Source organism: Anser anser, assembly GCF_964211835.1.
Source record: "Anser anser genome assembly, chromosome: Z".
Classification (NCBI taxonomy): domain Eukaryota; kingdom Metazoa; phylum Chordata; class Aves; order Anseriformes; family Anatidae; genus Anser; species Anser anser.
Genome location: NC_139723.1, coordinates 53,129,122 through 53,154,421, shown reverse-complemented (window position 1 = coordinate 53,154,421; position 25,300 = coordinate 53,129,122). Strand labels below are relative to the sequence as shown.

At 43.6% G+C, this 25,300-nt stretch overlaps 1 protein-coding gene across 2 annotated transcripts; it reads left to right on the top strand.

Annotated features, from left to right (window-relative positions):
• The first annotated feature begins 320 nt into the window (after positions 1 to 320).
• SNAPC3 (small nuclear RNA activating complex polypeptide 3) lies at positions 321 to 23,194 on the top strand. 2 transcript variants are annotated; one of them, XM_083816355.1, is made up of 9 exons: positions 328 to 726; positions 8,518 to 8,595; positions 9,614 to 9,698; positions 10,464 to 10,568; positions 10,929 to 11,078; positions 17,812 to 17,894; positions 19,166 to 19,330; positions 20,389 to 20,496; positions 22,281 to 23,194. In XM_083816355.1, the coding sequence occupies exons 1-9, from the start codon at positions 437 to 439 to the stop codon at positions 22,426 to 22,428; spliced, it is 1,212 nt and encodes a 403-aa protein (XP_083672481.1). In that variant the 5' UTR covers positions 328 to 436; the 3' UTR covers positions 22,429 to 23,194. The 2 variants fall into 2 exon arrangements, with proteins under 2 accessions (XP_083672482.1, XP_083672481.1); XM_083816356.1 differs by lacking the exons at positions 20,389 to 20,496; positions 22,281 to 23,194 and adding an exon at positions 20,214 to 20,362 and having other exon boundaries at positions 321 to 726.
• Positions 23,195 to 25,300: the final 2,106 nt, after the last annotated feature.

The window sequence follows — 25,300 nt, the reverse complement described above, 5'->3', positions numbered from 1 at the left end:
TCCTGAAGCAACTGAAAGCATCATTAATCCTGCGTGGCCGGGAGGACAGATGGAGCCAATACATATATATGCTTTTTAAGCAAAGACATTGGCAGTGCCAACAAAGTAAACTGCTACATATCTCCAGAACCTCACTCATCATATTTCTGCACATCCTAACGCTGTAAGAAAGGGTCGGCAAGCACCACGCTCGCATTTCAGCGGAAAGATGGTTGGGGCCGGTGTTCTCGGAGGTCCTTCCCAACCTAGCTGGTTCCGTAGCAGAAATTTTCAGTGAGGCGCGATGAAAGACTGCACGACACCATGTAACACCCCAACGCTGCACGCTTTTGAGGACTTTATTCATTATTATTATTTATGTTTTTAACACGCACGCCCTGGCTCCTTCAGGAGCGGAAGAGGCGGGCCCGCCCATGTCGACGTGACGCGTTTCCACATGGCGGACTACAGGCCCCAGGGGCGCCGCGGGGCGGCGGGGATCTCCCTGCCGATGGCGGACATGGCGGCGGCGGCCGCCGCCCCCGAGTACGAGGTGGGGGAGCTGCACAGCCGAGCCTTCCGCGTCGGCGCCCTGGGCCGCGGCTGGCGGCAGCAGCTGGGGCCCCCCGACCTCTCTCTGGCGGCGGAGGAGGAGGAAGATGAGGAGGAGGAGGAGGAGGACATGGCCGTGGCGGAGGAGCTGGGCTGCGCCTTGGAGACGGCGGCCGAGCTGCGGGCCGTCTGCAGGTGGCCGCGGGAGCTGGGGGGCCTGCGGGGGCGGGTGGGGTTTTTCCCCCCTATTTTCCCCTGGAATAAATAGTGGAGAAGAAAAACGTTTCTTTATAGAGCAGTGCTGGGTTTTTCCTTATGGTGTGGGCTTGTCATGGTGAGCAGAGGCCTCGGCGCCCTGCATGTAGAGGCGTACCTGCACCGCCCGTCAGGTAACACTGACGGCGTATGAACGTGTACGTGCTCTTAGGAGGCCCTGGTTGCAGAGGTGGAACTCACATGAAGAAAGCAGCCAGACATCTGTGTTAACATCTGTGTTAACACCGCCTAGATGGGCTCTGGCAGCGTACGGTAGCTTGTGACCCTGTGCATCCTCATCCTCTGCCTGCTTTTTCTGTCAGGGCTGTCGGTGTGGTCTGTGCCAGGCTCCGCAACTGACTCGTGCTGCAGGGGACAGCGCTGTTTTGCCGAGCTGCCTAGCTGGCAGTAGGTCTGGGAGAGAAAAATGGTTCTCATGTTGTTGTGCACTGGCTCCCACGTAGCTCTGCTCGGTTTTGCAGACCAGTGAATTGCAAACTTGTGTTAGCACTGGAAGGGGAGAACCATCCAGGTGCTAGAGCAGCAGGATCTAACGTGTTAAAGCTGAGAGGCATCAGACTTCCAGATCAGATAAGTAGTGAGGATCACCTGCTCTTACCCATCCTCTAGGAAAGGCCAAATTTCACACAGCAATTGCCGCAGAAAGCATCACAGTTGTTGGTTTGCCTGCAGCTCATCAGTTACAAAGACGTGCCAGAGCTCTGTTGCTATGTGTATAGCTTTGTGCAAAACCCTTGATTATTGTTTCCTCAAAGGAGAGAGAAGTATGTACTAGTTTTTGCAAAAGCAAGGTGGAGGTGGCTCGCTTTCATGCATGGAGTAGAATGAATTTAGTCTCTGTAGTGCTTTAACCCCAGCAAGCAGCTGAGCCCCACGTAGCTGCGCAGTCGCTCCCCCCAGCTGGATGGAGGGGGAACACTTAGAGAGATAAAGCAGTGTAACAAGAAAGAAAGGAAGAAAAAAGAAAAAAATAATAAAGGTGGGGCGGGGGTGGGGGGGACACAAATTAAAAGAAAAGAGTGACAGAAAGGTAATTGCTTACCACCAGCTGACTGATACCTAGCTAGTCCCTGAGTACGGTGCCTCCCCCAGTCATCTCCCCCCATTTTTACTTCTGAGCATGATGTCGCATAGTTCAAGACATCCCCCTGTTCCTCAGGGCCAACTTTCCTAGCTGTGTCCCCTCCCAGCTCCTGGTGCACCCCCAGCCTCCTGACTGGCAGGGCAGTGTAAGAAGCAAAGACCTTGCTGCTATGCAAGCACTGCTCTGCAACAAGTGAAACATCAGTGTGATGTCAGCACTGTTTTCATCATAAATCCAAAACACAGCACCAAAGGAGCTGCTGTGAAGAAAATCAGCTATCCCAGCCAAACCTGGACAGTCTCAGATGTGATCCAGGAGGCAAAGGTTGGTAGTGTAGCTGGAGTTGTGATCTGTATGGGTGCCCTAAGTGCAAGATGCATATGAAATTGCACAAGGTGTGTGGTGAGTGTCATGCTAAATGTTTCCACAGTTATACTTCAGATCGTTGGCTTTGCTGTCATGTTGTCCCCACATCAGCAACATTATTTGAGATGGTCATTAACTGATAATTACTGTTTGTTTAAATGGTGATGGTGTGTGAGAGGGAGGAGGAAGTGTAGGAACGTACCACACTGCTTCAGTAAAAGGCAAGAAACATGCAGAATTGGAGCCTAGGAGCACAGAGTTCAAAGTTGGAGCCAAAACATACCTGTGTGTATGTTGTGTGTGACAGTGAAAGTTTGGGAAGCCATTCAGAAATCAGACCTTTTAGGGACACTTGTAGTGCAGGAAGAAATCAAGACAGTGAGTTATATTTTGCCTTGTCTATGGAGAAGAAACTTGCCAAGCATTCTCACATTTTCAAGTGCTAGCTTAACTAAACCCGTGCTTTACTTCAGCTGTCATAGTTCTGGTGATTGGGATTTTTTTAGCATTACTAGGCTTAGGAAAAATAGAGGCTGATGCTAGCATTAGAAACAGTTCATGTGTTCTGGTGTAGCAGCACCTGTGTGAATTACTCTTTAAGCTCTCCCTCTGTAGTGTAGTTCCTGTTCCTGTGCTGTGGCTTACTCTCTGCAGTGACCCTGTTGCTTGATCCCGTATGCTGCTGTTTTTGCGTAAATTTCAAGCAGATATTCTGTGCTTTATATTTCCCTTCCTTTATTCCATGCTCTTCTCTTCTGTCTCCTTCCATCTATGACTACTGTGTTTCGTCTGCTGTCTGCGTTTCCTGGGGTTAGAGAGACCATTTGCTGCAGAGTAAACCATGGAAAGTGGTGCTGTGGAGCAAGGAAGTTTGGAAAAGGAGGGCAAAGAGGGAGAGAGGGTCTATGAGGGAGAAAAAACAGATCATCTGGCAGCTGCTTGTTGGCTTTGCAGGAGAATGAAGATAAACCTGCACATCCTGGCGTGACCTTTTCCCTCATGCAGGCTGGAATCCCAATCCCTAATCTCCACGTGCTTTTGCTTTTAAATTAAATAGTCCTAGTCTCATGAATCTCTCCTTAACGTTGGCCAACCTCAAGTCACCACCTCTGATCACTTTCACTTGCCTGCTCTGAGCTGTTTGTACTCGTCCCTTGAGAGGAGTTGACAACTGTGAACTACACCAAGATCTATGCTGTGCAGTCTGCTGGTCACACTTGTTATTAGCCTAAATATAGTTTCCTAGGCACTGACATGAAGGCATGTTGGATATGAACACATTTTCTTGACTGAACTACTTGTGAGTGAAGTTCTGGCACGTTAAGCTGTTTTGCTTTGGTTAGCAGAGAGATGGCAAGATGTGGATACTCCTGCTGTACCTGTGTTTAAAAGAAAACAGTAGCAGGGTAAGGGAATCTTTCATAGACTCAGGATGAAGTTTTCCAAAATCCATAGTGGAGCCTTTTTCACAATATTTGTGATATGTGTATGTTTAAGTATTTCTTATGATTTGGAGTCTTCTGGTGAGAAGAAATGGAATAATATTTAAAAGTTGTTTAACTTGCTGTGCATCCCAGTATATTGTGGTCTAATCTCTCTTTTTTTGCACATGTGTATTTTTCCATTTGCGGGAGAATAATTCCACCTTCACTCGCTTGAATTTGACTCAGTAAGAACAGTTTGCGTGCTGCTCAACTTGTGTGCAGACCACGGTCGTATGGATTGCGTGCAGGTGTAAAATGCTGTCCCCAGCTAGGAGATCCTATCAGCTCTTCTCTTAAATAACCAAGGTGTGGGGAGGGTCAAGTTTTGACTCTTGTTCCGTCAGTTGGCACAGAGATTTACACTGGGTTTCAGTAGTGACGTTTGAGAGACTGAAGTGTTTTAAAGCTGGAGGTGCTCAGCTATGTTACTCTGTTTTGCCTTCAGAGTGATTTGTTGGGTAGGTGTAGGACAGGCTTAGATCCGTGTGGATTTTAGGTAGGTCAAGGGAGGTGAGGCTTACAGGTACCTTATTTCTCTTCAGCCCTGCTTCACCTTCTTGTTTTATTAGAAGGGGGTAGTTGTAAATATCTCTAGGGACGTGTTATAAAGCTGCATTAAGCTAGCATTAGCATCTTATCGTATTAGTATTTAGCGTCTCGTAGCATTAGTGTCTCAAAGGTGATGAAAGTACTGCCCTCAATATATATGCGATGTAGAGAGTAGTATAAACACTGTATCTGATTTAGCAGGAAAGCATCAGGCAAAATACTAAAGAATCTTTGAAGTTTTTAATTTCTAAAACTGAGAAAGATTTCTGGGTTGCCAGAATATTCTGAGAAAAGCGAGGCCATGGTGATTAAAGGCTTTGCTGATGTTCTGTTTCCATGTCGAAATTACCACAGGCCTGGCCTTAACCTTTTTATTTTTAGCCTTCTTCCTAGGGGACGTGAATTTTGTGTAACGCTTTGCATGCTTTATTTAAGCGAGACCTTTGTCTGTTGCTCCTTGTCACTATCCTACAGTTCATCTTAATGCCTGTTAAGCAATTTGGGCATCTACTGCGATTATTTCCCCCCCCCGCCATAGCTGAGTGCACTGTTGTGCGTATGACTGCTCTTTGTCTTGAATCAGCTTGCCTCAGGAGTGGGGTGCGTCTGGTACAAGCTTTCTGTTGCATGCAGTTTGGTGTGTTAGGCACGTGACACCCACTACCTGGACTTAATTCCCTGGGGGAACAGCCATATGCCTTATGAAGGCTGACTTTCTTAGGACTGTGGACCAAGCGTTAGTGGTGCGGTTCCACCACACTGGAGTTACTCCAGCGTGGCCTACAGAAAAGGCCATGTAGCAAGGTCTTTCAGGACTTAAGTGCCTGTGATACAGTGAGATACTTCATCGGTTTAGACTGATTAAAAAGCCTGAAAAAGGTATTCTGCATGTAACATTCCTTTAGAAATCAAAGGTTTCTGACTTTGAGGAGTTTGAAATTGCAGTATCGAGGCTCACAAAGGTCCATGCAGCCTCTCAGGGACCCAGCGTCATTTTCTCTTTGTGCTAGCTACCATTCCAACCTTACACGGAAAATGAGGAAGCAGCTTGCATGACAGGTGTTCTTCACTGTGTCTTCTTGAAGCTGCTTTCTAGGGAATGTTAGTTTTTTCCTGGAGTGGATGATTAGTGGGCATTCTGCAGATGCCACAGCCAGAGGTTGCTGTCTAATGCTATGGGAGGGAAGGAAAGCATAGGTAAGTATTGGGGAGTTTGACACTGTATGCTTGTGTAGAAGGGAGATTGACTTGCAGAAAATGGACTCCACAATCGGTAAGATTGTAAAGTAGGTATGTTTATTCAGCGCTGGACAGCACCTGGGGTAGTCCCACCAAAATCGTGCGCCCGCAACACGGCAACTTGCCATGGTTACATGCAGTAAAGAGTTAGATATGCATGAAGTTCCACAATGCACCTATACATATGCATAACCTGTCCCCACTTCGTATTAAAATTAGTTCAAGAAGTCATTTCCATAAGCTCCTCCCATCTGCGCTTGCACAGTGTCTCCTGGTGGAGGTCGCCGGGGGTTGTGGGGATGAAGGTTGGTGACTCTTCCTCGTCACTGCTAGTTGACCCCTTGTCTTTGCACAGACTCAGTTGCTCCTTGGCTCTTGTCCATCCGCAGGACCAGTTTCTGCCAGTTTCTTAAGATAGGCTCACACTCCTATCAAGAGACTAACCTTGGTAAGGGGCCCAAGGGTTCTTGCTTTAACTAAGTTGCACAATGCACAATAGTTAGCAAAGACACTAAGTAGCATCCACTAGTTTAATACTGTCGGTGCTCTACCTCTACTTGGTAAGATTCTCCTAACTCCCTCTCTCAGAATGGGATTTTGTTGCCTTTGTAGATGGAATTTTACAACAGTAGTTTTCAAATCTTGCAAACAACCTACATGTTGCTTAAAGAGCAAAGGGTATAAGCATGTTTGCAAAATGGCAGGACCTCAAGAAGTTCAGCATTTTTAGGTAAATAAGGTCACTGATGCATGTGCAAGAAGACTTCAATAAACAGCCTAGGCAAGCTGGTGGGATGTAGATGGTTTTTATTGGCCACAGAAAGGTTATTTGTGAATTGCTTTACCTGTCAGGGACTGTATTTACTTCAGTGGATGGGCTGTTCATAACAGTGACCTGTGGTGAATGGAGAACAACCCTATCTAAAGCTGATGCTTGCTTTTATGTTCTCCAAAGTACTCTTGTCCTCCTTTATGTTGCTTAAAATGACTGTTCTTTAGCAGCAGTCTGCATTCGATACAGGGCTGACTTAGTTGTCTCTGCCTCTAGTTCCTCTGGCGGGAATCTAAGGATAAGGTTGGTTCTTTTTCTAAGGGGTTGCAAGTAATTGCTGCATTGTTTTTGTTTCTTTTTAAAATAATACATCTGAATTAATCTCCTCAGTAACTTAAAATACACAGAAAAATTCTTACTTTTCTTTTAGAGTACATCTGGATGGTATGAAAGCTTCTAAACAGTAGTAAATCCAAGTAATCTTCAGTGCAGAATAAATTTATCGGGTCATCAGAAGTAGGCCATCTACCCTGAACCGAAACTTTATCTCTGACGTTTACTTACTGTCAGCTGATAGCAGTTGATTCCAGACTTCTGTTTCTCAATTGCTGTATACTCCTGTGCAGTCCTACTCTAATGACTTATCCATTACTGCAATTACAGTCTTCCCGAGCTTAGTATTGTTGACATGGAGGACATTAGAAGATGATAATGAAAAAGAATATAACCAAATCATACATTACATTGAGAATAGATGGTACAATCTTTTTTTTTTTTTTCCTTCTGGATTCCACCAGTGCTCTCCTTCTCCGTATGGAGAGGTTTGCATAACTGTTGGGATTCAACCTAGACAATGACGTAGGCAGTGATATAAGCCCTGACTTTATACAGTCTGCAAACAGTGGGGAGACAAATCAAGTCTGATTGAAAGCGGGTGATGCTTCTCTATTTTAAATGGTATTTTTTCACACTGTTTTCATGTTGGATAAAATTCTCCTCGATTGATAATAAAAAAAAACACTATGGTTTTTGAATCAGCGTTTTTCTGTATGTTTTTAGATAAAAAAAAGGTAACTGATGGTAGTATAATAGTGTCTAATCTGAAGCTTACACATGGATAGCTGGGTCTGTTTGTGGGGTGATGTGGAATAACTTCATATTATAAAAACTGTGACAGGATGCAGATGTGGTGTTCTGCAGTTGTTGGTTTGTTTTTATTTTTAATGTATTGATGAGAAGGCACTTCTTTACTGTGAGGGTGACAGAGCACTGGAACGGGTGTTTGCCCAGGGAGGCTGTGGGATCTCCTTCTCTGGAGATATTCAAAACCCACCTGGATGCCATCCTGCGCAATGTGCTCTAGGTGATTCTGCTTGGCGGGGGGATGGACTAGATGATCTCCAGAGGTCACTTCCAACCTTAGCCATTCTGTGAGAAATTTCATCCTTGTTTATGGTATGAAAACGTGACATTTGTATAATCAGTTTAAATCAGTACTGCAGCCAAAACAGTTCCACTCTTCCATCCTACATCCTGCAGTGATTTGCACTACAGCAAAAAATTCTAGTTAGCTGTACTTTGGGTTCTGTGTGGGCACAAGAAGAGTGAGGGTTAAAAGTGTCTGAGGATGGAAAGAAGGATGCAAGGAAGGGTGGACCTATCACTTTTGGCAGAAATGTTGTTTAATTCCCATTGGAAGAAGTCTGGTGTAAATGAATGCCTTAATACAGCAGTCAGTGCTTGTGTGAATGTGGTGGCTTGCCTACATGTGCTTAGGTGAGTTGTTAGCTTTACCATATGGGTTGAGGCTGATGGTCCTTTTTGGTTGAATCTGTTTTGCCATATATCATCAGAAAATTGGAGCAGGTGGGTGGGATTTGAAAAAGTCAAGTGACATTTTTAAGTTTATAAAAAGTGTTGGACACACATCTCTACCGGGGCTTGTTACACCTCTATAGACAGCTATACTTTGTTAGGAAGAATGCAAAATAAAGAAAATTTGCCCAATTTCTGTGAAAGCCAGATAAAAAATCCAGGACTCTTTGACTTCTGCTTCTCTGTCTTATCAGGCGTAAGGGCAGTAGAGTTGACTTAGGCTGTACAAGCTATGCCTTGTTTATTTGCATTTTACTGTCTTCGTTCCTTTTTAAGAATAACTTACTGATTTTCATTAAGTATGAAAAAATGTGTAATAATTATTTTCTTTGTTGTTCTAGTGTTGCTATGTTACTGTCTTCTGATAAAGAAGAGGACCCAGAAGTTATTCCTGAAGACAGCAGTTTACTAACTCTTCGGTACGTTGCTAGGACATACTGTCTGTATCCTCATTTGAGGGAGGAGAAGGAGGCCAAACAAACACAACAGCGTGGTTAGCTGCATGTTCATTTTCTAGGCCATGGTGTACTTTCTGAAGCAGTGTCTAGAAACACTCTAAGGGCAGAAACACCATTTTAGGACAAGCTAGTTGATATGAGCCTTCTGCTTTAATGTTACTTAGGATTTTTTTTTTTATGAAGATATGACACAGAATATGCCATCTTTCTTCCTGGAAAAACTGAGGATTCCTGAACCTAGGTGCTTCTGAATTACTGCCTGTATTTTGAGCACAAAGGAGACTTCTTGAAAGTATGTGAAGAAGGTTTCGATAAAAATTTAAAAAACAAATCTGTAGTTCTTATCTCCAGCAACCCGCAGTCCCATTGTAACATCCAAAGTGTAACTACTGAAATTGTGGCCATATACTTCTTCAAAATCTTCCTGAAAACCTTCAGGAAGATCTGAAGGGGTGAATAGACTTGTCCTGGAAGTTAAAATGAGTTTGTTATTCACACAGTGGTTAAATATGTGTATTGTAGGCGTGGCACGCTTTTTTTTAGAAGTTCTTTTTAGGAAAATATGTCCTGAGGTTGAGAAAATTTGTATTTTCTTTTCTTTTTTTCTTCTTTGCTTGAGTATGAATTGGATTTTTCTAAATTGTGAGGACTAGAAGAAATAGCTTCCTCAAAGGTAGCAAGTGTTCTTCTGTAGAGTCTCTGCAGGGTCAACATTTTGTTGTTTTTTCTCGTGTTAAAAAACTGCCCGCAAACAAACTGTAATTTGAGTATGAAAAAAAAAAAGCTGAAATCCACAACCTGGGATGATGTACAGGAATTGGCAGAAAGGATTATTGCAAATGTTGGTTGTACTAAGATGGCCAGAAATCCTGCTCTTTGAAAGCTGCACTGTAGTGCCTTTTGTTATTTGAAAATATGTCTACAGATTGTGTACAGAAGTTGTTTAATGAAGTTTTTGTCCTGTGTTTCTGTCCCTCAGAATTAGAAAGAAGGCACTAGAGAAGAGAGAAGAAAGAATCATTGTGGATCGGGCTTGCAGGCAAGAAACTCTTGCCTATGAGATGGTAAGATTTCCATCATCTCACAGGATTTCAGTGCAGTCTAGCACAGCCAAAATCCAAGTACTGGTTGCTTTTTTTTCCCAGTACTGTGAACCTGTGTACGCTGTAAATGTTTGCAGATCTGAATCTGCAGATAATGACTGAGATTAAAGACATTTTATGGAAAGATAGCACAGGAACTCATCTCTTAGTCTGTTGATACCAAACATGGTAAGGAGGAACTCCAGCCCATTACTGCTGTATGACTGCTTTTACTTGGCTGCTACTAAAGCATTGTGTAGGGCGTCAAGTGTACTGAGCGTTGTATGAGCTTACTGTATAGCATAGAGTTACTGCTCTAACTTACTGCAGATTACTGCTGCATAGCATTGTTGCTTGCAGAATCCTGTGTTGGTATCTAAGCTTTAATGTATCAATAGTTGTCAGCTGGTTTCTGTAGAGCTGAAAGAGGAAAACAGTAGAGGCAAAGTTCCTAGTTCTGAGCTTCATAACCCGTGTTTCTCAGCCATTCTGATTTGTCACAGTAGCTGGGTGTTTCTAATTGTCAAAAGCACCTCAGTTTCTCCAGAGCTGAGAAATGAAGGGAAATGTTTGAAACCACAATTTTTCACTTTCCTATGTTGAAGGAACGAAGCTGTTAATTCAGAAGGCTACAAAAAGACAGTCAAAAACAAGTGATGGTTAGAACAGAGTTCCTCAGACTTTTATCCAGTATATAAAAGGTTGCCAATATAATATCTATTTGTATCTTTTTTTTTTTAATTCCAGGAGTCACATGCAATTGGAAGGAGGCCAGACAATCCAGTAGATCTAGTAGAAGAGGGAGAACTGCTTTTAACTCTGAACATTTTCTATCCTGTCATTTTTCAGAAGGTTGGTACTAAATCCTCTAGGCTGTATTCTAATGCCTCATCCCTGCTCAGGTGATGTATTGCTTTCCCAAACATTTAAAATCACCACTGAGGAAGCATGGTAAACCCTTCAAATGTGGTAACTTCTCAAGGCTTTTACAGAATCTGGTTTTCCGTGTGGTACTGGTATACACAAAGATATTTCTACATAAAACTAGTAATTTCCACTGTAAAAGAGGCTGAGGCAAGATACTGTTTTAAATCTTAAACAGGAAGGTGGTGTGCTGTGTGCTGCTATTAAATACCTCAAGCGGTCAACTCAAGAGCAGTTCTTCTACTGAAGTGATTTTCACTTGAACCTTTTATGCTGTTTTCTTTGTAGCATAAAGATCACAAACCCTATCAGACAGTCCTTGTACTGGGCAGCCAGAAGCTCACTGAACTTAGAGACTCCATTTCCTGCGTCAGTGACCTACAGATAGGTGGAGAGTTCAGCAGTCAGCCAGATCAAGCACCAGAGCACATCAGCAAGGTAAAACCTTCTGCTTGGACCACTAATGTGTAAGAACTTGGAAAACATATAGTAGAGAGGGGCAGGGTTGTTTTTTTTGTCCCTTCAGTACTATATTTAGCTAGCTTGGTTCTGAGTGGGCGTTGCGCCACAAGTAAATACTTCCTGGTGGCATTGCCAAGCTGACCTGCTTTGTACATTTTTGATGGCATGTCAAGAGAAACGTCATTAGTGCTGTTGCTGGAAAGTAGTAACACTAGCATTGATTTCTTGTGGAGATGTGTCCATGTGGACTGTTTTTTACACTGAGCAATATTCTGAAACACCAGAGGTAATGGAAAGCTAAAGGTGGACTTCCCATCTCTGAACACAAATCATAGAATCATTAAGGTTGGAAAGGACCTCCAAGATCATCTGGTCCAACCATCCCCCTACCACCAATGTCACCCACTAAACCACCTCCCTAAGCACCAGGTCCAGCCTTTCCTTAAACACCCTCAGGGACAGTGACGCCACACCTCCCTGGGCAACACTTTCCAATGCCTGACTGTCTCCTAATTTCCAACCTGAACCTCCCCTGGTGCAACTTGAGGCCATTCTCTCTAGTCCTATCGCTTGTTGTCTATGAGAAGGGGCTGACCCCCAGCTCCCCACACCTTCCTTTCAGGCAGTTGTAGAGAGCAATAAGGTCTCCCCTGAGCCTCCTCTTCTCCAGACTAAACAACCCCAGCTCCCTCAGCTGCTCCTCACAGGACTTGTGTTCCAGGCCCTTCACCAGCTTCGTTTCCCTTCTCTGGATGCGCTCCAGGGCCTCGATGTCTTTTTTGTACTAAGGGGCCCAAAACTGAACACAGTACTTGAGGCGGGGCCTCACCAGAGCAGAGTACAGGATCACCTACCTGGTCCTGCTGGCTACACTGTTCCTGATACAAGCCAGGATGCCGTTGGCCTTCTTGGCCACCTGGGAACACTGCTGGCTCATGTTCAGGCTAGCGTTGACCAACACCCCCGGATCCTTTTCCTCTGCACAGCTTTCCAGCCACTCTGCCCCAAGCCTGTAGCGCTGCATGGGGCTGTTGCAGCCAAAGTGCAGGACCCAGCACTTAGCCATGTTGAACCTCATCCCACTGGCCTCTGCCAATCCTGTCCAGGTCCCTCTGCAGGGCCTTCCTGCCCTCCAGCAGATGGACACTTCCCCCCAGCTTGGTGTCGTCTGCAAACTTCCTGGGGGAGCACTCAATTCCCTCATCCAAGTCATCAATAAAGGTATTAAAGAGGATGGGCCCCAGCACCAACCCCTGTGGAACACCACTGGTGATTGGTCACCAGCTGGATTTCACTCCATTCACCACCACTCTCTGGGCCTGGCCATCCAGCCAGTTTTTAACCCAGCAAAGAGTGTCTCTGTCCAAGCCTTGGGCTGCCAGCTTCTCCAGGAGAATACTGTGGGAGACCGTGTCAAAGACCTTGCTGAAGTCTAGGTACGCTACATCAACAGCCTTTCCCTCATCCGCCAGGCGAGTCACCTGGTGATAGAAGGAGATGAGGTTGGTCAGGCAAGACTTGCCTTTCATGAACCCATGCTGACTGGGCCTGATCCCCCGGTGGTCCCGCATACACTGCGTGACTGCATTCAAGATGACCTGATCCATCACCTTTCCTGGCACCAAGGTCAGGCTGACAGGCCTGTAGTTCCCCAGGTCCTCCTTGCAACCCTTCTTATAGATAGGCATCCCATCAGCGTGTCTCCAGTCATGCAGGACCTCTCCAGGTGACCATGACTGCTGGTAGGTGATGGAAAGCGGCCCAGCAATCCCATTCACCAGCTCCCTCAACACCCTTGGGTGGATCCCATCTGGCCCCATGGACTTGTGATGGTCCAGGTGGAGCAGCAGGTCTCTAACTGTCTCTACCTGAACTGTGGGGGTTTCTTCTGCTCCCCATCCCAGACTTCCAGGATGGGAGGCCATGTACCCTGAGGATAAGTAAATGCTTTGGTGTTTGTAAGTTGGTGCTGATCAAAAGTAGGAATGAAGATTATTTATCTCTGCTCCAATTCCCTGATATTCTCTGGGGATATAGAAAAAAGGTCCAAAAAGAAAAAAGTACTCCAATTGAAAAGACTGAAATTACATAATGTAGGTAATATGTTACATCAGGTACATCACAGAATCACAAGGTGGTTGAGGCTGGAAGTGGACCTTTGGAGGTCACCTCGGCCAACCTCCCATACTCAAGCAGGGCCACCTAGAGCAGGTTGCCTAGGAGCAAGTCCAGGCAGTTTTTGAAGATCTCTAAGGAGGGAGACTCCACAGCCTCTGGGCAGCGTGTGTCAGTGCTCTGTCACTGTAAAGTGTTTCCTGATGTATAGACAGAACCTCCTGTGTTTCAGTCTGTGCCTGTTACCTCTTGTCCTGTCACTGGGCACCACTGAAAATAGCCTGGCTCCATCCTCTGTTTACCCATGTTGATGAGGTTTCCTCTGAGCCTTCTACAGGCTGAACAGTTCCAGCTCTCTCAGTGTTTCCTCGTATGAGAGATGCTTCAGTCCCTTCATCCTCACAACCCTTCACTGGACTCTGTCCAGTAGCTGTATCTCTCTTTGCACTTCTTGCAGAACTTCGTCAGGTTCCTGACAGTCCTTTTCTCTAAGCTGTTGAGGTTCCTCTGTGTGGCAGCATCACCCTCTGACCTATCAGTCAGCCCTCCCAGTTTTGTGTCATCTGCAGACCTGCAGAGGGTGTATTTCACCCTATCATCATTCATTAATGAAGGTGTTAAAAAGGACTGGACCCACTGCAGACCCCTGGGGTACACTGCTAGTTACTGGCTTCCAACTGGATTTTTTGCCACTGATCTCATCCTCTAGGCCCAGCTGTTTGGCCAATGTTATAAATTAATAGTATAGTATATTATCAACGTAATATAATTTATATAATGTGTGATAATACGTGATCTGAAGAGAAACCGTAGTGAACTCTGTACTCTGGAACCTGCACATTCTGCATTCTTCAGTACAATCTGAAGAGAAACCACAGTGTACTCTGCACTCTGGAACCAGTATGCTCTGGTTTCTTGTCAGATCGTATATTATCATCTGTTATATATTACATAATTCATATTACATTGATAGTATATTATTTATAGTACTGATTATATTGTATGGTTGTATACATAAAAATGAAAATTTTGCACATTCCCATTTAAGACAACTGAAAGATGTCCTCCATCTTTTCAGTTATATAAATTAAGTAGAATAATCTTTCTACCTAGCTACCAAAGCAGTAGCTGATTAGTTCCAAGGGTAAACTCCCTTCCTGTGCATGCAGAGGAGTCATCTGAGACTGTCAAAGCATTCCTAGAAGACAGGGTTGAGAGATGTGGCTTCCTAGCACAAATAACTTCTACAAAGTAAATGAATGCTACCATGCCTGGCCTCCCAGCAGGAGTTGTTTGTGAGAGGTGTGCTTTGCTTCCATTTGTTTGTTTTCCGGAAACATGACTAGGAATTGCAACAAACAGTGGAGTGTAGGCTGAGTGCATGGCAGTGAAGTTGCACGTTCACAATAAAATGTGCATGTTCCTTCAGCAGGCAGGTAATCGGCTATCATTGGGGTAGAATTATCTTCTTTGGGTCTAGGAGGAAGTGGCAGCTATACTTGCTAGAAGTATGTTAGCTTTTCCAGATTTTTGACTATTAGAAGGATCCTAAAAGCTAATTTAAATCACAGTGGCACTATGAGAGGCTACAGAAAAGAGGCTGTTGTATGCAAGGTAGCTGTTGATGCCAGCTTTTTCTTCTCTTGAAATGCAGTTGGGGTACATAAGCTGAGCAGAAGGATCAAGTTCCTGCTCTCATTGGTTAGGGAAACGTCTGTAGCTGGTCAGTTGATACAGAGGGCAGGAGACTTTTTGGATTTTGTTGGTGTAAGTAGGCAGAATTTATTTCATCCTGGGTTTTGTGATTTTACTCTTTGCATCTGTGCCATTTTAATTTTTTTGTAAAGAAGCATTTGAGTCAAAGCAACATAAGGGGGATGTTGAAGAAAAGTAGTCAATATTGAGGTGTTTTATTCCACAGACATGGATACCTTTAACAACGTTCCTGATCTTTTGTGTGAATATTATTACTATGGGGATCCCCTGGAGAAATGCGATGAGACATTCCTCCTTGCATACTGAAGGATAATGCGAAGTCTGAGCAGAAGGAATGTGTGAGTTGTATCTTTTGCTAGTGTTGATCAGGAAAGACCTGACTCAGCCTCCCCAGAATCTTGACCTTTTGTCAAGGGAGGTGAAAAACGGCTGCCTTCTGAAGCTCGGAGCAGCTGGCTAACTTAGAACAGTTGTGACTTACAAAAGTTGGTAAGGAGCTCTCAGAGCATGGTATTTACATGTACTTTGTGTCTGGAGAGCCGGGGAATGTGACAGTTCAGAGCCTAAACAGGCTGAATGTAAAACACATTCCTACCACTGTGCCTTTGTGCAGGTCATCTCCAGTCATGAGTTCCATCTCCGGATTCAGTGTCTGCATTTCCTGATGGACACCTTTGACTTAATAGCTCGAAAGGACCTCCAAGCACTCATTAGTATTCATTCTTTGTTCATGAAGAAGCATAAATCTGACATAGGGCTCCAGAGTGCCTAGTTTTTCCACAGTTTTCCCAGCTGACCTTTATTTGGTCTGCTGATGCCTCTGTACACAGCCTGTACAATCATTCATGTTCCGTTTGTCTTTACTCATTCTCTGCTTTTTCTTTTCTTCTGTAAGCTCTTGCGGAGCATGGGCTGCCTCCCAAAAGTTATGTAACAGGTTCATCAGGACTCTGACTTAATGAGTAATGGATTGGGATGTGCCAGTCTCCGTGTTAAAGTCACCATCTGCAGTCATTTTCTGTCCGACCTGCTTGCATGCAGTTCTGTTGATGACCAGATACAGGCTTTAATTAGCTCTAAGCTTGCACATGCTGTAACAGAGCAAAAGGTGTAGAGATTGGGCCCACCTCACTCTAATAAAACTGTGGTTCTGTCAGTGTCTGGGTGTCAATGCATACCAGAGGGTTACTTTACAAAATGCTCTGAAGGCCCCTGAATAAAGAGTTTCTTGAAGTGTTTTCTATATCCTTCAAGAAAACACATGTTCTAAATAGGCTTTGTGCAACATTTCAATGTTAGTATATAAATAGAGAGAAGGGTTTTTTTGCTGACAGTTACTGTAACTGTTTTTTTTTTTCAAAGTGCAATTGGAAATACGGAAAACTTTGTATACTGTAACTTCCAACAGGTCAGCTGTGTGTGTATACAGCATATCTCAGCGTCACTTGTGTGTGCTATAGCTATGCACAGTTATATACACAGCATACGCAGAATGGCTTCCTAAGCAGCAGTCTGTGTTCTGCTCTGAAGTGCTTTGAGACAGGTTTAGTCTGTGCCCTTCAGCCTCCCCTCGTCTCTAACAATAAATGCAGTACAAAGCTGGCCTTTTTCTCCAGCCCAAGATCCAGGATAGACTTGTTCCAAAAGAACTTGGAAGAACACACTTTAAAGGTGAAGTTGTATGGATTAAAAAAGCACAGATTTTTTGGTCATCTTTTCTCTGCTCAGACTGCTTGTTTGTATAAAGACTGTTTTGAAACCAACAAAAGGAAATTACGGAAATTACAGAAAAAGGAATTACGGAAAGCAGATGTATGCTTTAATTAAGCAATTACTTTTTTCTTAGGTATCAGTGATGTAAGTATTGAAATACAAACTTTTTATGTTCTTCCCCATCTTACTTTTGTCTGTGTGTGTATATATATAATGATATTCTATTCCATTTCTTTCTCCTATTGTAATAGCTTTATTAGTTACAAAACCACACACATTTACTATTTTGTAGAAATAAAGTATGGCTCTTACTTTAGTTTTGGGAGAGGACAGCTCTCTGAATATTGCTGTGCAAGCAGTCTGGATAGGTAAACATAACGATACTTGACTGTGTTATTCGAGTAGGATATTTTCTCCATATTTTGTTCCTTCTCAAGAATATGCATGGTGCAGGAACTTTTTTTTATGGATGGATATGACTTTACCTTAAATAGTTATGTAGTTCTTCTGCAGAATTTGTTACATATGTGTGGACAGCTCATAGGTTAGCTCAGTTTCTTGGGATGATTTGGAAAGTGACGATGCTTGCACTGCTGATATGAATGCCACAACTTGTTAATAATATTTGATAGAGAAGGTTGGTACCAGGATGCCTGTCTGCATGTGAGAAACTTTGTAATTAAGGGAGTATTTTGAAGGAAGCTAGATTTTCTTCTGATCCCCCAGAGGTGAGGGGATTGGACCTTCCAAAATTGCATGTCTGTCTGGTTTATGTAAATGCGACTAGGGACTGCTCCTGTGTAGCTATCTTGTCTGTGTTGTGTGTGTGCGCGTGCAGGGGACAGGATTGCAATTATTCTCTGTCATCCCAAGTGCTCCTTGTGGTGTTTTGTATTTTATAGAAATCCGTAACTGCTATGATGGAGATAGGAATAAGAGAATTAAAATAACCTATATTGTCTTGAGAACAATATCAGCAGAGCAACTGCATGAGCTTTCTTGTCAGCATCTAAAACCAGAGCAAGGTTTATTTCAGAAATCTGTAGAATGAAGTCTCTAAAAGTAATTTGGATACCTGAAGTGCTTGTTTTTTTGACATGTTCTTGTAATGTTGAAGGTGTTAAATATCTTGTAACACTAATGCAGATTTCTCTTTCTTTCTCAGGATCTCTACAAATCTGCTTTCTTTTATTTTGAAGGCATCTTTTATAATGATAAGAGATATCCCGAGTGCAGAGATCTGAGCAGGTACAGTATTCATATACATAGACTATGGAAAACCCTAAAGGACAGGAAATTTACTAAATTTTTATTATGATTTGTGGAGTTTTTAAGACTGGAATGGTTAGTGTGTAAATCTAGAATGGACTTTTCATTTCTACCCATATCACTTGTAAAAAGGAAGAATGCAGTTGTTTCTCACAAATTCTGTTTTGGTGTGTTGAAACACAGTGAAAGGGAAAACATTCACAGCTGTCAGTCTGTACTGGCTTTTTCAGTGCCCTCCGTAGTTGTGATGACCACCCAAAAGACTTGTCTGTGAGGTAGAAGATAGGTCAGAAGGACAGCAGGCTCAGCTGTGTGGGAATCAGTTGTTCTGCTCCATCTTGAAATTGTGCTGAACGCCGTCATGGTTAAACCAGAAAAGAGACTGTTAGGAAAAGAAATGCGAGACAGCATTCCCAAGAGTCTCAGGTATCTCTTATTTGGAACTATACATACCATTTAAGCTATACGCCGTTGTTTGTTTTGAGGAAGTGGGGACTTGCTGGACACATTAGGAGATGATGCTGTTAGAATGGTATGGAAGAGCTTTGAGTTTGGACTGTATTCCTGTTGTGCCAAACTTGATATGTGATTTCAAAGAAATTAATTATTTTGCTGCTGCTTCTCTTTCTGTCCTTGAGCAACAAAGATTTTTATGGAAAAGCCTGTGATGACATGCACAGTTCATAGTGAATATACAGTTTATAGTGAAATGGCATGTATGTAGGAGTATACTGAAAATAATTGTAACAGTGACTAGTGCCCTTCCAATCCTAAATAGCTGTGCAGTTGTCAGCTTTGTTTCTTCTTGGGGGAAAAAATAAATAAATAAATAAACACTAAAAAAACTGAAACCAACAGCTTTAAAACAAAGTCGTAGACCAAAAGAACAAAAATTGTATTCTGGTGACCTGAATAATTGGAGTGCTTTGGAAGTGTTGGGCTGCAAACGACCTGGCCTGGATGGGGTGCCATCAGTAGTGTGCACTCTAACTAGACCTCCTCATGAAGCTACCTGGTAGGGATTTAAATGCAGGTCTTCTACAACAACAGCGCACAGTTGTGCGGAGCTGTGTTACTGCTGTGAAGTTACGTCATTACATCTGTTGTGAACTCTTCATTTCAACCTGTTAAACTGTATCCCGCTGAAGAGCGTTGTGTGTTCCCCAAAAAGTAAGGAAAAGGGAGTATTCTTCCTTTCTGCATGTTTGTAGCTTACAGCCTTGCCATGCTGATGGCCTTTCTATTTTCAGAACAGTCATTGAGTGGTCAGAAGCCCATGACAGAGGCTATGGAAATCTTCAGTCTGTTAAAATGGAGGACTACACGTTTAATGATTTGACCCTCAAAATTGGATTTCCATACCTTTTCTGCCACCAAGGGAACTGCGAGCACATCGTTATCATCACGGATATAAGGTAAGTTACTGCTGTTTGGGAGTTGCCAGGCAATCAAAAGCAAGCCTTCAGTGGACAAACTTCAGACATTTAAGTGCTGAATATCTGTTAGACTAATTTTAAGATCATTCATGTGTCTTTCTGCAGGATTATTTAAGACTTTATTCCATATACCACCTTAGAAAGGAGAAGAGCGATCTCCCTTGCTTTTTTTTTCTTGTAATAGTTTGTCCTGCATAAAAAATCTGGTTTCTTGTTAGCATGACACGACTTGTGGTATGGGAGGAATGGCACCCACAGTGAAAAGCCTTTTCTATGCAAAGCCAGTGTGTGTCAAATTTACGTAATAATTGTGGAGCACTGGGCAGCACACTGCGGATAGTGGCTCTGGCTACAGTCAACTAGACTTGGTAGTTTAGACTTGGTGTCAGGCTGCAGGAACTGAAAAAGGGATGGAGGAATGGAACTGGTGGGGTAACATGAATGGGAAAGCAGAGAAGGAGCAGGTAACAGTGGCTGTGAGGTGGCAACCACATCAGCAATAGAACTGTTGTGTGTGCTCTGCTCAATATATGAAGGGTAGAGAGAGCACTCCTCTGAGTGTCTGTAGATGATTTTTTCCTTCTAGAAGCCTGATATATCTAAGTATTGTTAATAAAGGGTATCTCTCAGAGGAATACAACCCAAAGAAGGGTCTGGATGTCACACGATGATGATTATCTCAGGGTTGTGAACCTCTGAATATTCTCCTAGTTATGCTTGTGCCTGTTAGTCTACGTAGGAGGTGTAAGCTTTAAGCTGTAACTTACTCTGAATTATTTGCTTGAATGACTAAAGTAGATGGTCTGAAAATTTCTGAGTTAGTAATACAAACTAAATTTACTTCTGATAATAAAATCCACAGATGGTGCAACGAGCAGTCTCATCTTAATACAGATGAAGACTTGGAGAAATGCTAAGCAGAAGTCAAGTCATAGTTTGTACTGGAATTGAAGTCCTGCATCTGTGCTTATGTTCAGATCAGCTCCAATGTGTCTGAGTCTTTATTGTATTTTGTGTATTTATTTATTTCCTTCAAGGCTTATTCATCATGATGATTGCTTGGACAGAAACCTCTATCCCTTGTTAATCAAGAAACACTGGTTATGTACCAGAAAATGCTTTGTATGCAAAATGTATACAGCCAGGTATGCTACATAATTTATCTTTTTAAGGTGTCTTCTTAAACAAATCCTTATAGGTGTTTCTACTAACTTTCCAAAAAATAATAATCGGAGCTCTGTGTGTTTTTAGTATACTATGTGAATAATCTCCATCCAAAAATCCGTAAGTGTTCGGAGATTTTATATTTCAGGCAGGTGTCCCTTGAAAAGGCTTCCTGCAGGTGTAGTCATTGGGAGGAGATGATTCAGGATGATCAAAGAATTGTAATGGTGCAGAGGTTAATTCTTTGGCTCAGGTTCTTTTGCATACATACCGCTGAGCTCTTGATCTGTTACTTACTTTTGAAAATCTCAGTGTTGGGGGAGTACGATGCATTTTTACCTTACGACAAAAGATGCGAGATATAAATCCTCTTAGAAAGCTTTTGTTAAATCCAGCATTTAAGTAGAGGGAAGTATGGATCTGTCCGACTTCAAAGTAATATATTAAAATCTGGAGATTTTCAGAAGCAGATGGCATTTAGCTCCCCCACAGATAAACTTCAGACCTCTACCTGAAAGCTCTGTACTGTGCTGGTGTACTTGAAGGAACTTCTTGTGATGCACAGATTTTCTTCAGATAAAAGAGCAGAACATGAACTTGCTACTGTAGTGTTTAGTGCTGTTTACTTAGACATGAGAAAGCCTTTCAGTAGTCATAGAAAGTTCTCTTAAGGAGTTCTATGCACTGAACTAGGCTCCTTGGTTTTATAGACCTGAATGGTTTCTTTACATAAACACCTATTGCTTCCCTTGTGTCTGGCCCCCCCACCCCCCGAGCTTAAACTCAGCCCCAGTTTGACACCAGAGCTGTGTTCTGTTACCTTGCTAGTTTGCAAGTTTCCAGGCAACTCTTAGAGTTTGCCTGGAATTAGGCCAAGAGCCAATTTTCCATTGTGACAGGAGCCTCTTCTAGGGTTCCTAGCAGAGCCCCCAGAATGCCTTCACAAGTGGCTGTAATCTGTGAGGCATTTGGCCAGAAGGGGGGGGTGGAGCCAAGGGTCAGTTTGGGGGAAAGATGGGATAGGGAGGGCATTACCAGAGGTGATGTAAATGCATTAAATTAAAACCAGGATTAAGCACTAAGCTTAAGTGGGGAGATGCTAAACCATGGGTGCCAGAGCTGCTTTGGCTGTCTGTCCTGTATGTTGTAATCTGTGCAGATAGCATCTTTAATCACCAGAAGCCTTGAGCTGTCAGGGCTACCATAAATTAATTGCTCAGTGACGTGACAGCCCCTCTTTGTGCTGGCAGCTGTGTTCATGTCAATTTTTGTGCTTGCTGGGGTGTGCAGCAGTCCTTCCTTGCCCTGTCTGCATCACCCAGGCCTTTCTTGCAGACTTGTAAATGGATTTGGTTATTCCAAGAGTAGTTTGGAGTCAGTCGTGTGCGTGCTCTGTATCGCGGTTTCTCACTGTAAGGTAAAACAGATTTATCTTTCATGACTTAATAGCCAGAGGCTGGACAGAAGATTCTTGACTCATTTTTGTTGTTGTTGTGCAATGTACCAGCTCCAAAGGTCTGAGGGTTCCACAGGACATGCAGTGGCAGCAGTGTCAGATATCAGCTGAGATTGACACAGAATAGGCAGAGGGGTTAGTTAGGAAATCGCTGTAGGCCTGGGATGGTAAATTGTCAATATATGTAGTACCTCTTCGGTGTAACCGTACTGATGTTTGTTGATGCCATCCCCAACTCTGAGTAAAACATTGAGATGTTTGTCGTGTGTTTGGCTTGCATGGAAAACACTTGTATTTTGTAACTTGCAGGTGGGTAACCAACAAAGACAGTCTGGCACCAGAGGATCCTTGTTTCTTCTGTGATGTTTGTTTTCGAATGCTCCACTATGATGCGGAAGGCAGTAAACTGGGGGAGTTTCTTGCATATCCTTATGTTGATCCTGGGATTTTCAACTAAAACTTGCATGATTCAGTGGACTACATCGATGAATCTGTTGCTCTAGCTGCTAAAACCACCAAACAACTTGAGTGTTGAGCGTACTGTAGGATTTTTGGTTAAACTTTTAATTCCTATGAGGAGGAAGGAGCACTTAAAATCTTTTTGGTATACCTTTACATCCACAGAGATAAGTTAGCATGGAAAAATACGCTCAGGTGTGTATTTTAATACAGTACATTTTTAATATACTTTTACTACAGTACAGTAGTTTGGAGATTAGACTCTCAAAATCTGGATGTTTTGAAGAGAATGCCCTGAGAATGCCCGTGTAAAAGCTGCTAGGGTTTTTGTTTGTTTTTGTTTGGGAAATCCTTTGCATCCAAGGCTCTGTTAACCTCAAAGGATGACAAAATGGTCTTTGGGCATTTTACCTGGAAAACTGGCAGTTGTCGTCTCTGAACAAGGTTGGAAATCGGTGCGATGAATTTGCTGGGAGGAGAATGCTCCCCAGGAGACAGCTCATAGTGCTGGTTATCTTCTAGGTCTTTCCATCAAAAAGTGGGTGATTGTATCTGTAAGCTCCTGCTGTCCTTGCACGTTGACTCTGAGGGCTTATTCTGTGAAGAGCAAACCACATTTCGCCAACTACAGAACTGTAGTCTGCCTTTCAAATAACTTGATTAACTATGTTTACAGTGTGTGTAGTTGTAAATGTTCAAAATTAGTGTTCATTATGTACTTTTTTATATTTTTGTTGTTTCTATTAAAATGTGAGCAATTTGTACTTACTAGTCTTGTGTTAAGCTGAAACTCTGCTTGCCGAGGCAGAATACACCTATCTGGTGTCGTGCTTTTTAAATTTTTAATCTGGAATTCAGGGAATTTCAGGGGAGATCTGGCTGTTTAGGAGAGCTAGTAAAGTAACTGCTTTTCTTTTGAAAGCCTTAGCCAGTTCCTAGAAAAATCTACTTCTGGTTGGTGTAAAAGACTGCCTACTCTGATAACCTGCATTTAGTAATGTATTGGATGAACTGAACTGCTGTGCGGATCCTATGGCCTGAATTAGGCACATGATCACTTGATTATCTTAGATGCCTTGAAACTCCATCACACAGATACCTGACTGCTTTCCAGTGGCACATTAGTTTGTGTGAATGTAAACCAGTGTTTTTGTAGGACCAAAAAAAGGACATGACTTTTTTTGTCTTGTAAGTCAGCCCACTGTTGGCCTGTTCATTTTTAAAATGGAGTAGTGAACCTAGCCCTTCTGTCAGGTGTTGGGAAGCGTGATGGTTTGATGGTGCAGAAATCCATGGAAGAGGAACTGCCCTGCCCTCTACAACTGCCACAAGTCAGACTGTTAAGGCATGACTGCTTTGCAGTGCTGTAGCAGCTGCTTTGAAATCCCCAGCAATACACCCCTGCCTGCAATGTCTGTATTTTTTTTCCTCATCTTCATCTTTTCCCCAACCCTGTTCTCTGTCAGCTGCCTCCTGATGATAACGTGGGCTTCCCAGTCCTCGTCAGTATTGGAACTGAGATCACATAGCTTCAGAAATTATATCAGCTGCCTATTGTTTAGTTCTTTGATGCCTTATTATGGTGAATTTTAAGAAGGTAATCTGAAAGTTTTTGTGCGTGTGTAGTCTTAATTCATTTTTCTGTTTTGCTTTCCTTTAGCAGTAGTGTGGTGGTATTGCACTGATGGGCAGCTAAGCTACACCACACTGCTCTCACTCCCCATCCTCAGAAGGTCAGGGGGAGAAAATATGATGGAAAAAAGAAAGCTCGTGGGTTGCGATAAGGACAGGAAGATCGCTCACCAACTACCATCATGGGCAAAACAGACTCAGCATAAGGGAGATTAGTGTAATGTATTGCCTACTAATAACAGACTAGAGCAGTGAGAAGCTAAAACCAAACTAAAAATAGCTCTCCCCATCCACCCTCTTCTGTGTCCTCCCCTCGAGGAGCACAGGGGAATGGGGGCTGTGGTCAGTCTATAGCACTTCATCTCCGCCGCTCCCTCACAGTCACTCCCTGCCCCTGCTCCCCGTGGGGTCCCTCCCACGGGATGCCGTCCTTCCTGAACTGAGCCTGCGGGGGCTGCCCACAGGCAGCAGCTCTTCAAGCACTGCTCCCACACTGCTCCGTACCACGGGGTCCATCCCCCAGGAGCAAACTGCTCCAGCACGGGTCCCCCACGGGCGGCAGCTCCCCCCAGACCCCTGCTCCTGCGTGGGCTCCTCTCCACGGGCTGCAGCTCCGGCCCGGGGCCTGCTCCTGCGGGGGCTCTCCATGGGCCGCAGCCTCCTCCAGGCCACCTCCACCTGCTCCACCGGGGGCTCCTCCACGGGCTGCAGCGTGGAGATCTGCTCCGTGTGGGACCCGTGGGCTGCAGGGGGACAGCCTGCTCCTCCAGGGGCCTCTCCATGGGCTGCTGTTGTAGTTTTTTTTCCCCTTTCCTAAGTATGCTACCACAGAGGCACAGATTGCTCACTGGCTTGGCTGTGGCCAGCAGCGGGCCCCTTTTGGAGCCAGCTGGAGCTGGCTCTTACCAGGCAGCTTCTGGACTCTTCTTGCACCACAGTGTGTATTTTTATTTTTTTTTTCAAAAAACAGCAGGGAGAAGAGAATTATGTGAATTTATTCTTTCATTAAACTAATTCTGCCTTAGTATAATTGTTTTCCACCTAACCTATTTACCTTCCTTCTAGTAAAAAGTTACGGTCAAATAGGTTACAAAAGCTGTTCTCTTGGCAGGTTAAGAAATTTTGTTAGGGCCAGTCCCATACTTCTAATAAGGAACGAGAAGGTGGCCACAGTCTGGGTGCGAGAAGCGAGTGCATCTATGCTGAACTACAAAATGGAGAACTCAGAAGTTGCAGTA